The 12,399-nt window shown below is 55.3% G+C and overlaps 1 protein-coding gene across 6 annotated transcripts in view; it reads left to right on the plus strand.

The window, feature by feature from the left end:
- Nucleotides 1–2,140, plus strand: part of EPHB2 (EPH receptor B2) — a 196,820-nt gene extending 194,680 nt beyond the window's left edge. For all 6 annotated transcript variants that reach the window (XM_056123818.1, XM_056123816.1, XM_056123819.1 and 3 more), the window contains 2 exons: nt 1,002–1,157; nt 1,656–2,140. In XM_056123818.1, coding sequence (XP_055979793.1) covers nt 1,002–1,157; nt 1,656–1,764 — 265 coding nt within the window. In that variant the 3' untranslated portion in view covers nt 1,765–2,140. The remainder of the gene's footprint in view (nt 1–1,001; nt 1,158–1,655) is intronic.
- Nucleotides 2,141–12,399: the final 10,259 nt, after the last annotated feature.

Here is a 12,399-nt window from a genome sequence, read left to right on the forward strand (position 1 = left end):
CCCTCTAACCTGTCTTTGCATCCACCTCAATTCATACACTCACACACACACGTACACACACACACACACACACACACACACACACACACACACACACTTGTGTCCATGCAGTCATCCCCACATGAATGACTACGCACACAGTCCTTGGCTTTTGCTCACACACACACATTCTCGCGTGCACTCAAAGGTGCTACTATATCCTTACCTCACACACGAGCCCCCCACTTGGCCAGCTCTGGGAGACTAACTTCAGCTCCAGTGAGCCCATCCATTAGATTTCTCCCTCAGGCTGCAGCCACCTGGCCTTGGTAGGGCAGCCATCACCACCCAGCACATTGCCTCTTCAGACCCCCCCTATCACGCCAGATCACGGTGGGGTGTCCGGCTATAGTTCTTAAGTTTGGGGCAGGCTCTGGCTCAGGCTCCTCTCCTGCCAAGTTCCGGAGGTCGGGAGAGCTTCACATTTGCTTGTCCCTGTTGTCCCTCACAGCGCCCCTGTGGTGCCCACTCCTGTCAGTCCAGACATAAGGCTCATCTCATGCTTCACCATCCTAGAATCTGTTCCCATGTGCATTCCCATGTCTCTGCACTGTGGAGATGCAGCCTGCACAGTCCCGTCTATAGGCACAAGTAGGGCAGCCTTTGGGGAAGAATGAGTGCAGGGTCCACTGTGAGACAAGCTCCTTTTCCCCTCTTCCTCCGTGTGGTATAAGGAGAATCAGCAGCAAGGAGATGTCTCCTCACCATGGCCTCACCTTTCGGGAGCCCTTGCAAAGACTGTCCAGAGAGCCCCTATTTGAGGCTCCCTGTACCTCCACAGACGTGTGTGCAGTCCTGGAGAGACTCAGGCGCGCGCGCGCACACACACACACACACACACACACACGTGTTTACCAAGATGGACCCAAAAGGCTTACAGGGGTACCTGTGCCCTCGCGGACCTCTGCCCTGTGCCAGCAGGTGCCCTGACCATCTCCATTGCCCACCCGTCCCCCATCTAGGATCAACCTGCCCCTACTGGACCGCACGATCCCCGACTATACCAGCTTTAACACAGTGGACGAATGGCTGGAGGCCATCAAGATGGGGCAGTACAAGGACAGCTTCGCCAGCGCCGGCTTCACCTCCTTTGATGTCGTGTCACAGATGATGATGGAGTAAGCCCGGCTGCCCCACCCTGCCTTCCCTTCGCCCCACCAAGAGGGGGAGGGGTGGACTAAAGCGTAGTCCCGCTCAGACGTGGGGAAACCAACAGCAAAGTGGCCATCGTTGAGGTGCCCTTCAGACTGACCTCCCCAGTCTGCCAGCAGCCTCCTGACTGAGGGACCTTGGGCAAATCTCAGGGACTCCTTTCAGCCTCTTCTTTCGTCTGTTAACTGGCAGTTATTAGGGGCATCTGCAGAGGGAGGGAGGGAGAGAGTATGTGGATACAAGCTTGTTTGGATTGAAGAGATGAGAGCACCATGGCATATGGACTCACAGCCAAGTGCTCCTGGCACAGAGTCAATGTGATGCACAATACCCGCCGCCTCCTATTGCCTTTTCCCTGCTCTCTCTTGCAGGGCACCCACCCACCACCAGAAACCCTGGCAGGACTATCCAGGTCAGAGCCCCCTTCACCCCCACATTCCCTAACACATGCTTCTCTCCCGCAGGGACATTCTCCGTGTCGGGGTCACCTTGGCTGGCCACCAGAAAAAAATCCTGAACAGCATCCAGGTGATGCGGGCACAGATGAACCAGATCCAGTCGGTGGAGGTTTGACGGTTGCCTGCCTCAGCTCACCTCTTCCTCCGGGCCCACCCCACCCCCCCACATGCCAGCCTCCCTGGTTCTCCGTCCACCGCAGGGCCTGCCACCCTCCAGGAGGCCACGGGCCACAGGAAGAACCCAGCGGTGTGCCTGGCTCGAGACGTCACTAAGAACCCGTGCAACTCGGATGATGGGAAAGCAAGGAATGGGGGTGCGAGCAAACAGATCCTGGGAGGGGCAGGGGAGACAAGGAATAGTTTTCAAAGAGGATTCTCATAAGGAAAGCGATTATTGTTCTTGGGGAGGAAAAGGGCCTGGGGGATCCATGCGGCTTTTCCAGAGACCAAAAGCAGTTTCTCTCCGGCTCCCTCCGGGAAGGTGGCCTGCTCAGAGCCCAGGAAACACTCCCAGGAAAACCTGTTTCAATCAGAGCGACAGGGGCCACCTTCTCGCCTGTCTCCCGACTGCTCTCATGGGTCTCACCGGCCGCCACGTGTCAGAGCGACACCCCAGGGACCCCTCGGGGCAGATCTGTTTTGTGGCCACCAAGCATTCAGAAGAATTTTTCTCCTTCGAGATTTTTGGACCCTCCAACAAGAAAGACGTGTTTCTCCTGCCAGCCCTGGGGGCTGAGAAGGGCTGGGATCCTGGGAACCCTGGAAGGCCCCGGAAGTTCCCCAGGGTCTACAGCAACACACATGTGTGCATGTACCACATCACGTGCACAGCCCGTCAGCACCCCCAGGATCCAGCCATGTGACTGCCACCAGCTCCAGCTGCCACTGAGGAGGGCACACGCCCCGTGTCCGGGTTTGTCACAGCGAGTCGTGGACTCGGGGATTTGGGTCGGGTAGATCTGGCTCGGGGGGTTGTTGGTTTTTTTTTTTTTATGACAATGAAGTGACTTTGACATTTCCTACCTTTCAAGGACTTGCTCCTTCTCCAGGAAGAAGGTGCTTTCTGCTTACTGACTTAGGCAATACACCAAGGGCGAGGTTTTATATGCACATTGCTGGATTTTTATATGATTTTCATGGACCCCCCTCTTCTCTTTGACTCCCCCCCCCACCACATAGAGTGCCCACCTGCTGCCAGGCCCCACCAAAGCCAACTGTCACGGGGCCTTCAGGGCTATTCAGAGTTGGGGTGAGACCTGCGCAGAGCCACGGCAGAAGGGGGCCGTCCAGGATGGACAGAAAGAGACGGGGGTGTTTTCTGAGGCTACCGGGCCCAGGTCTCCACTCTCCTTTGGCCGCCATGGACCCAGTCCCTCCCGGGCTCCTGACCACCCTGTGGGTGGCCAGACCTCCATTGGGCAACTGGGACCCTAACTCGGGCTGGGTCAGCGGCCGGGACCAGATCATTCACTGTGAATCCCAGTCCTCCGAGCACCCCCTCAGACGGTGTGCAGGCCAACTCCCACCCTCCCTCAGGGAGAGAGCGTGGCATCTCCCGCACCTTCTCCCCTCCGCCAGGCCTCTGCCGGGGTCTGAAAGCCTTGCCCTGGGAGAGGCGTCAGCCGGGTGCCCTGGCCCAATGCCCTCCTCTGAGCAAAGGCAGACACTGTGCACAGAACGACGGTTGGCGAACCCAATGGAAATAAATGCTTTAGTTAAAAGCCGCCCCTGTGCTGTGGAAGTTTAGAGACGCCCTGGGCACTCGCTCCGTGGCCCAGGCTGCTCTCCTAAGGGATGAGTCCCCAGCACAGGGAGACAGGAGTGGTTCAGAGCTGGCGTCTCTGCCCGCTCCTCAGGGAGAGCCCTGCAGGGCCTTGCCAGGGGAGCACACAGCTCTCTTGGGCCAGGGAAGGGGTCCAGATTTCAGGTATGAGGGAGCATGAGGGGCACGGCTACCCAGAGACCCCCCCAGTCCCCGGGACGCCCACCTTCTCGCGCATCTGCCGTGTGTCCCAATCCTCCTCCTGTACAGTCTGTACGCCTTGGTGGGAGGCGGCAGCAGGGCCGTGGAGGAGGTGGGGTCTGGCTGCACAGGGGAGGCCTCATTCTGTCTCGGGACCTCTTCCTTCCTTTGTCCAGGGGGGCTGGCCGGCAGGAGAGCACTGGGCTGCAGGAGACCAGCTGAAGGGTCTGGGCTGGGGTACATCCTGCCTGCACCACCAGGCTTCTGCCACTCACCTGTTTTCCAGAGCTCGAGATAGACAGGGAAGGAAGGGATTAAAGGGGAACTGGGGCCCCCAGAGGGGACAGCAGAATGAGCCACAAGGAGAGACTTGGCAAGAATCCCCCCCGACTGGCCAGCCATGGCCAAGCCACCCCAAAGATGCCCAGCACGGGTGGCAGCTGTCCCGGCACACAAGGTCACCTTCTGGAGGGAACTGCCCTGATGCTCTATAGATTTACTCTATCCCTCCCCTACCCCCAGCCTGCCCCCACTGCCCTGGGCCCCCCCAGGAGGCTGGCACTTGGTGCTTCCTGTCAGATGGTTTCCTGCCCTAAGCCGCTGGGCTGTTCCCCTAGCCAGCGCGTCTGCTCATCCACCTCCCAGGCCGCGTCCCCCGTGGTCCTGGGCCTTCATGGGCCCATATTTCAGAGCAAGGGGCCCTCCATCTCCACTTCAGGGTAACAGACATCACTGTGACCATCCCAGGCTGCCGGAAGGTGCTCCCTCTCCCCCCCTCACCCGAGCGGCTCCCCCACCCACTTCTTGCTGGCTTCTCGGTGGGGAGTGGCAGGCCACGGTGCCAAGCGTCTTCCATTGACTGCCCGCTCGTCCGGGCACACGGCTCCAAGCCCCCCGCTGCCTGGTTACTAATCCTTTCCTGGCTCATCCTGCCCCCAGTGCCAGCCTCCACCTGTCCAGCCGTGTGAGAGGCGCTTCCGGCTGCCCAGCACAGTTGGTGCTGGAGGGGACAGAGCTGCCGTGGAAACATGGGCTGGAGCACCGTGGAAATGGGCACCAGCTGCTCGGGGCGGGTGTGGTGAGCAAGCTGGTGGACAAGGAGTGCACCGTGCCCCTGTACCCACTGCCCCGGAAACCCTGTAAATGGGTTTTTGTTCCTGCCCTTCGGGCCTGAGTATCAGACTGGGGAATGATGCTCCAGATCTCTCCCTGCTTCTGGGGATGGCGAGGGTCTCAGTGCTGGACCAGAAGGCCATCAGGTACAGGACAAGGTAGAGAGGGGCCACTGGGGCCACTTCCAGGACTCTGGGCAGTGGCTCTTTACTAACCAGCATGACCTGCTGTTCACACGGCCTCAGTCCAACTTCCTGCATCGTTTATGGTTGTTCCCAACCTCTGCTGGAGTCTCTGCCACCTCCTTGTGTGCAGCCACGAGCCTTGCATCCCTCTCAGATGGGGGCTCCACTCCAGCTCTTCCTCACACCCAGCTGGAGCCCAGGAGACCCCAGACCACTGCCCAACCCAGTGCTAGGCCCCTTTAGTTCCAAGACTGGAAGCCTCTGTTCAGAAAGGTCATGTGGACAAGTGCAGGCTTTGGGGTGATGCTAGGAAAATGCTTCCTTGCTGGTGGGGATGGAGGGGAGCAGCCTCAGATGTGGGTCCAGACGAGTCCCTTCCTCCTCACTGAGCCACCCTCTCCTCCGTGTGAGATCAAAGGAGTGGACGGGGCGAGCAGGTATGCGGGGTGCTTTGTCCACTACCATCTGGGAGGAGGGGCTGTTTCCTTCCCTCCATCAGGCTCAGGGAGGCAAAGCAGGACTGTGCAGCCAGGATGGGGCCAAGTGGCATCAGGGTGTCCACACTCAAGTGGATGACAGGACGCACGGGGTGTCTCAGGCCAGTGGGTAAGAAAGGGGAGGTCCCGCTGGGCTGGAGGGGAACCAGGAGCAGCAAGCTGAAGAGACAACCAAGTGGAGAGAAAGCGGGAGGTCGAATGGTACCAAAGATGCAAGGGCCGACAGGGCGGGGTGTGTGAGGAGGTGGGGGCAAAGTGGGGTGCAGCCTCAGTGGGATCTTGAACAGCAGAGCAGCAGAGTGGGCACTGGGCTGCAGGAGGCGGAGTCAGAGTGGCCGCCCCCCGGGGAACATGGCACCACCCCTCTCCCACAGGAGAAAAGGCTCCGCACTCGACTCTGCCTCTGCCCATCCTTACCCATTGATGCAGATAATCCAAAGAGTCATGTCAGCCGCCCAGAACAGCAGGGCAGGATTCTGTGCTTACCTGATTCCGTATCTGGCTGCGCTCCACAGAGGTCCACCCCTTCTCCTCTCTCAGTAGATGGTGGGGGTGGAGGTGGGGGTGGGCAAGCAGTGCCCTGAGGAGGCAGGGCCCAGGGCTGGGTGAACAGGGGGTGGGGGGGAGTCGGGGGGTAGGGGAAGCCTGCAAGCCCAGGGAGAGCCCCCAGACCTGCTGGAAAAGTTTGGGAGACTTGGGATGCCGAGACCACCCAAGTGGTGTTAGGGACACCCCCCCCCATGACACATGCTCGAATACCCCCTCCAGTCTGCATCAAACTGAGGGTGTTTGTATGTGGCTCCCCGGAAACGCCTTGGCCTCTGTGCTGCAGGCAGGCTCAGGGACACTCCTGGAGACTTAGGAGGAGACTCCCAGACTGGTCTCCTGGCTGAAACTCTCCCCACTGGGAGTCATGGGTGCAGCCACCCCGCAGGACCGTAGAGGAAACACATGCTCAGGCTCTCTGCCTCAGCCAGCCGCTCCTGCCTTCCCCGCCCCACCCAGGATATTGCAAACGTGTCTTCTTGGCCCCCCTGTATGAGACTAGATTGGGGTGTTCAGTGCATTGGTCCTGGGTACTAGGCCTGCCCCTAGGTCCAGCCCCAGAGTCTTCATTTACTCACACCCTTCCTGGAGGGTCCTGGGACACTGAGATGCTTATGGCCCCTCACTCAGGGCCTACTCTGCCCTGACGGCTACAGAGCAAATGGCTGGCGGAAACAGGAATTAGGAAAAAGCAGGACATGGCCAGGTCAGATGCCCAGACTCAAACATAGATTAGAACCCAGGAAAGGGGTGAGGACTGGCCCGGGGGGGCACGGGGGGGGCTCATCCCAAGCAAGCTCTCAGGAACTGAAGAGCCCTCCAGACCTGGAGTGTGTCTGAGTTTAGCCTCGCAGCTTGTAGGCTGCCCCTGGAACACTGACTCAGCAAGCTATAGCAGGAACTGAATCCTTCAGAGGGGTCCAGCAGCTCACCCCAAGAACCCCCTATCCAAGGTGACAATGCAGGTCTATTTGCTCAACACCTGGTCAGGTGAATCAGGCAGAAGCCAGTGGGATAGGGGGCTTTCCCAGCTGAACCTGGAGCATTATGCCCCCCCACCTCCTACCCAGCCTGAGATAGGATTTCTTTCACTGGAGCAGGGTGGGAGTGATGGTCTGACCACCAGGGGCTCTGAGCGTTCAGGGATGAAGAGGAAGGGGGAGGTGAGAGCCAGGACCACATACTCTCAGGGCTTCCTGCTGAGAACACTAGAGTCCAGGATTCAAACATTCCATGGGTAAAAGGAGTCTAAGAGTGCAAAAACCTCATCACTGCAAGATTCCAGCAGGAGGTCTCCCAGATTCCATCCCTGTAGGGTTCCATGCTGCTAATTCTTGAGACATCAAGTCCTATTGTTCACCTGTGCTCCCCAAACCAGTAGGCCCAAATAGTGACAAAGCACAAAGAAAAAAGATGCAAGAGGGAGGAGAAATGGTGAGAGACACAGCTGGAAACACAGTGCCCCACTCATCCAACCACCCCAGCTGAGATGGAGCTGGGGAGGGTGCAGGACCCTCTGGGTATGAGGCCACATTTTCTTTCCTGGATGGGGCAGGGGGGGGTGCGGTGATAGAATGGCCCCATCCCTGATTTTTCTGGGTATCAAGATGGTGTGTGTGGGGGCGGGAGGGTTCTGGCCTTCCCAAACAGACTGCAGTTCCCACTGGCTGGTGGATGGGTCCGCTCAGCTCAGGAGCCAAGGAGAAACCCATGGAAACTGGCTCGATTTGGGGAAGGACTCATCAGGAGTCGCCCCTGCCCCCAGCCAGGACACTGCACCAGGACCAGGGATTTTCTGCTGCCAAGTTCCCAGACCAACCAGTCTTCTGCTGAGGACCCGTCTGAAGTCAGGCAAAGGCTGGGATTGGTGCAACGCCCTCCCCACCCCCCACCCCCATGCCCTGATCCTTCCTTCCAGCATTGTGGGTGCAGCCTCCTTGGCCACAGAGGCCCTACCCCCTTCCTAGATCCATCTGAGGAAGTGCTGCTGAACTGGCAGCTGTCACTGCCTGCTCTCCCTCCATGGCTGGGACCCCCGGAGGAGGGGGTGTGGGGGGAGCCCATAGTCAGGCATCCGAGGCTGGCCCAGGGCAGGAGGGAGGGACCCTCACTCAAAACCAGCCTCCTTTGTCTCCAGAGAAGAGCAATTTCTGGAGTGCTCCGCCCACCCAAATCCGAATCATAGCTGCTATTTTCTTGAGTGCCAACAATATGCCAGGTGCCGCACTTAACTTTTTATACACAGTGTCAAGCGTACCCCTACCCCAGTCCCCGCCTCTGTGACAGGGATGCTTCCTCTCCCCACGCCACAGGCCAGGGGACCAGAGGTGCGGCGAGTGGCTTTCTGGAGCCACGAAGCCAGCAGCTGGCTGAGCCCTGCATCTGCTCCCCTGATCACGTGCTGCTGCCCACTGTCCCCCGCGTCCTTCTCCATGGTCACTGTCAGAGCCTCTGCCTGTCAAACTCCAGACCCCTTTGGGGGGGGCGGGCTCTGTTGGGGGCACTCAAACACCCCGTTTGCCTGTGACCTCCTGCAAGCACCTGGTCCCCTCCTAGGTGCCCCCTCCAGCTGGCGCTGTGCCAGGGTTTCTGTAAACCCCGATTTCCTCTGGTCATAGATAATACAGGCCTCCCTGACCGGGACAGGGAGACGGGGAACGACCTGGCTCGGGTTCTGATGGCTGTGGGCCACACCTGGCTCCTCCGCACCTGGCCCACTGCTGTGACCAAGGAAATCTCACCAGCTGTGTCCACGAGCATCCTGACCCTGTTACTCCAATGCCTTTGTAGGAGTATTTTTAGCAAAACTTTTTTTTTTCCAAAATAAATGTGAATTGTAAAAATCATTACTTGGATTCAATATTTTTTCCTCCAGCCGTCTCCTGGAGATCAAAGTGTACTTAGAGGTCCTTTCCCAGGTTCTGAAGAATGACTAGGAGATTTTCCAGTCTAAGGAGGGAGCCAGGGTTAGGGGTAGGGTGGGCATTTATCGTGGGTTGGAGGGAGTGTTGGGTTTGAATACCTCTGCAGCTTCCTCTTCCCTTCACTTTGCCATTGTTAGTCAGGGGTTGCACACATGCTTGGGGGTGGTGCCTACACACAGGCCACAGTCCTCACCAGGGGTCTTACCCTGGTTGTGGCAATCACCAGGGAGGGTTCCCTTCCGTGTTGATGCTCACATACTCCCAACTGTAGCATCTCTGGAAAAGCTTGTGGAGCCAGGGATCACAGACAGTGGAGCTTCTGAGATTGTGCTCAGTATGTGCAAGTGGTTCTAGACACCAAACCTTGGGCCAGAGAGCTAGCACAGCACGGAGGGCACTTGCCTTGAACATAGCTGAAGCCAGTTCAATCTCTGTTACTGCATAAGGCCCCCTGAATCCCCTTCCAGATTGATTCCTGAGTGCAGAGCCAGGAGTAAGCCCTGTGTACCACCAGGTATGGCCCAAAACAAAAACAGGGGCCAGAGCGATAGTTCAGAGGGCAGGGTGTTTGCCTTGCCAACCCAGGTTCAATCCCTGGCATCTCATATGGTCCTCTGAGCACTGCCAGGAGTAAGTCCTAATGCAGAGCCAGGAGTAAGTCCTGAGCATAGCCAGGTATAGCCCAAAAGCCAAAAAAAAAAAAAAACCCTCAAAAATTTCTGAATGAATAGATGCCCTTGGGCCCACCCATATTGCTTTCACACCTTCACTGTCACTGTCCTCCCGTTGTTCATCGATTTGCTCGAGCAGGCCCAGTAACGTCTCCATTGGAGACTTTGTTTTTACTGTGTTTGGCATATCGAATACATCATGGGTAGCTTGCCAGGCTCTGCCGTGCGGGCGAGATACTCTCGGTAGCTTGCCGAGCTCCCCAAGAGGGGCAGAGGAATTGAACTCGGGTTGGCCATGTTGGCTGCGTGCAAGGCAAATGCCCTACCGCTGTGCTATCACTCCAGCCCATGCTATCACTCCAGCCCTTTCACAAGCACAAAGAAACATGTTTCTATAGTCCCTTGAACAAGGAGTATAAGAATATGAACAACAGGGTAAGAGCATAGAACCACGGATGAAAAGATAGATCAAATCCTGTCTGCCACAATTTTATGTAACAGGAGGGAGGTTGCTTCACCTCTCTGGGTCTCAATGTCATCAACTAGCAAATGAAGACTGGTTATTTACTGAACAAATGTTTGCTGATGGCCCTCAGATGCTGGGAATACATCAATGTACATAACAGATAAAAATGCTTGTCCACCGTGCTCAGGGATAGCTCAGTGGTCAAATGCCTGCCTCGCAAGCATATAGCCAGTGAGGCCCCAAGTTTTATCCTTGGCAACTCCTTCCTTACCCAGGATAACCCTAGAGATTCTGTTGTTTGGGATCCTCAGTGCTGCTACAAGTATTCAATCAAGTTGAACAAGACAAGTGCATTGTGAGCCCCACAATTAAGTGTGTGCACCCAGAAAGCACCATGACCACCTGTTTAGGACTCTCGTCATTTCTGATATAATAATAAAGGGAAGAGAGAAATGTATGTATAATAGTTTATAAACACTTATCCAGGGGTGGGAAAGATGCTTCAATGGGTTGTAGAACATGCTTTGCATGCTGGTGCCCAGAGTTCAATCCTCAGCAACACTTGGTCAATGACCCCTGAGCACAGAGCCAGGAATAAGTCCTGAGCACCACTGGGTGTGGCCCAAAACCAAAACCAAAATAAATTGTTGAGGGACTGGAGTGATAGGATAGGGTTTACGGTGCATGCTTTGCACACAGCCAATTCTGCTTCGATCCTGGAGGCCCCAGACACGACAGGAGTTATCTGAGTAGTTCCAAAGGGCTTACACTGCATCACACTGAACCACTGGCTGTACTGACCAAAGAGATAGTGCAAATGGCTGGACACATGCTCTGTATGCGGGAGACCTGGGTTTGATCCCTGGCAGCTCACCTGGTCCCCAGAGCACAGCCAGGAAGAACTCCCACAGAGACAGGAGCCGCACCTGGGCACTACCTGGTGTGGCCCACAAAAAAAAAAAAACAGTCATTTTGAATTGAAAGTGACAGCAAAGTGGGACCCTGAGCTGTGGGAGGCCTGAGGGTAGTAGTGAGAGGCCTCTATGATGACCTGAGACTACAGCCAGAGCATCTAACAGCCGCCCTCTCACGAGACTGTGCAATGAGTATATGGTGGACACATGGTTAACGGGGTCCAGTAGATAGCCCGGCACATAGCAGCAACTCAGTGTCCCTCTCTTCCTTATTGTTCCTCAGAGCAGTCAGCCTCTGGGAGGCAGATGGAAGGAGGGAGGATATCCTTCCACGGAGCCATTCTGCCCCCTGGGGGAGGGGGCTGGTAATGGGCCAGAGCTGAGCCCCAGAGTTCCACCTAAGAAGCTTGATGGGGATACAGAGTATGTCACTTCCTACCCCGTGCTTCACAGCTTGACTGTCCCAGTCAGTGGGGGGCCCCAGTTAGTGTGAGGGCTGGGGGTACAGCGGGGAAAGGGGTGTGGTGGCTAGAAATACAGCCATTAAGCAGGAAGCAGAGGTTGAAATAAAGATTGTCCCTGTTATCTGTTAGCCTAGATACTACCTCCAGGACTCATCACTAAAAAAAACATCAGTGTAATCTTCCAGGTAAGTGGGATACAAAAGAAAAATTACATGATATAAAATTATGCAGGGAAAATTACCAAGTTCAAAATCTATTTATGATTTTTAAAAATGTGTTCAGAAAACTAAGATTCACAGACGACACTGTACTTTGTGGCAAAAGACAGAATGCATTTCTCCTATGACTGGAAGAAAGACACTTTCATCACTTTTAGTCTACATAGTATTAGAAACTCCTGACAGTGAAATAGGACAGATAACATAATAAACTAAACATTACATGAAATTTAAAAGGAAGAAACAAAACTGTTTCTCCTTTCAAATCACACAATTATCTATATAGAAAATTCCAAGAAATCCTAAAAGAAACAAGATAATTTTAAAAGCTGCCTAGAATTGGGGCCAGAGAGATAGTATAGCTAGTAGGGCACTTGTCTTGCATGCAGCTAACCAGATTTGATTCCCATATGATTCCCCAAGCCTCTCCAGGAGTAATCCCTGAGTACAGAACCAGGAGTAAGCCCTGAGCACCTACCCCACCCACCCACCCCCCAAAAAAAGCCTCCTAGAATTAAGTTGGTCACACAATTAAAGATGAACATACCAAAATTACTTATTTTTACATGACATGTAGATAGTAAAATTAAAAATATGATAGTATTTACAGACACTCCAAAGAACATGGAATTCTAAACTTTAACAAAATACCTAGGTTACATACTTAAAATTACAAAATGTTGGTATTGGACCAGTAACACAGCAGGCAGGGCGCTTGCCTTTTATGTGACTGATCAGGGTTTGATCTACAAGAGAGATTCAAATCTTGGCTACTCCTGGCTACTTGCA

The sequence above is a fragment of the Sorex fumeus genome, unplaced genomic scaffold, assembly GCF_029834395.1.
Source record: "Sorex fumeus unplaced genomic scaffold, SorFum_2.1 ptg000047l, whole genome shotgun sequence".
Lineage (NCBI taxonomy): Eukaryota > Metazoa > Chordata > Mammalia > Eulipotyphla > Soricidae > Sorex > Sorex fumeus.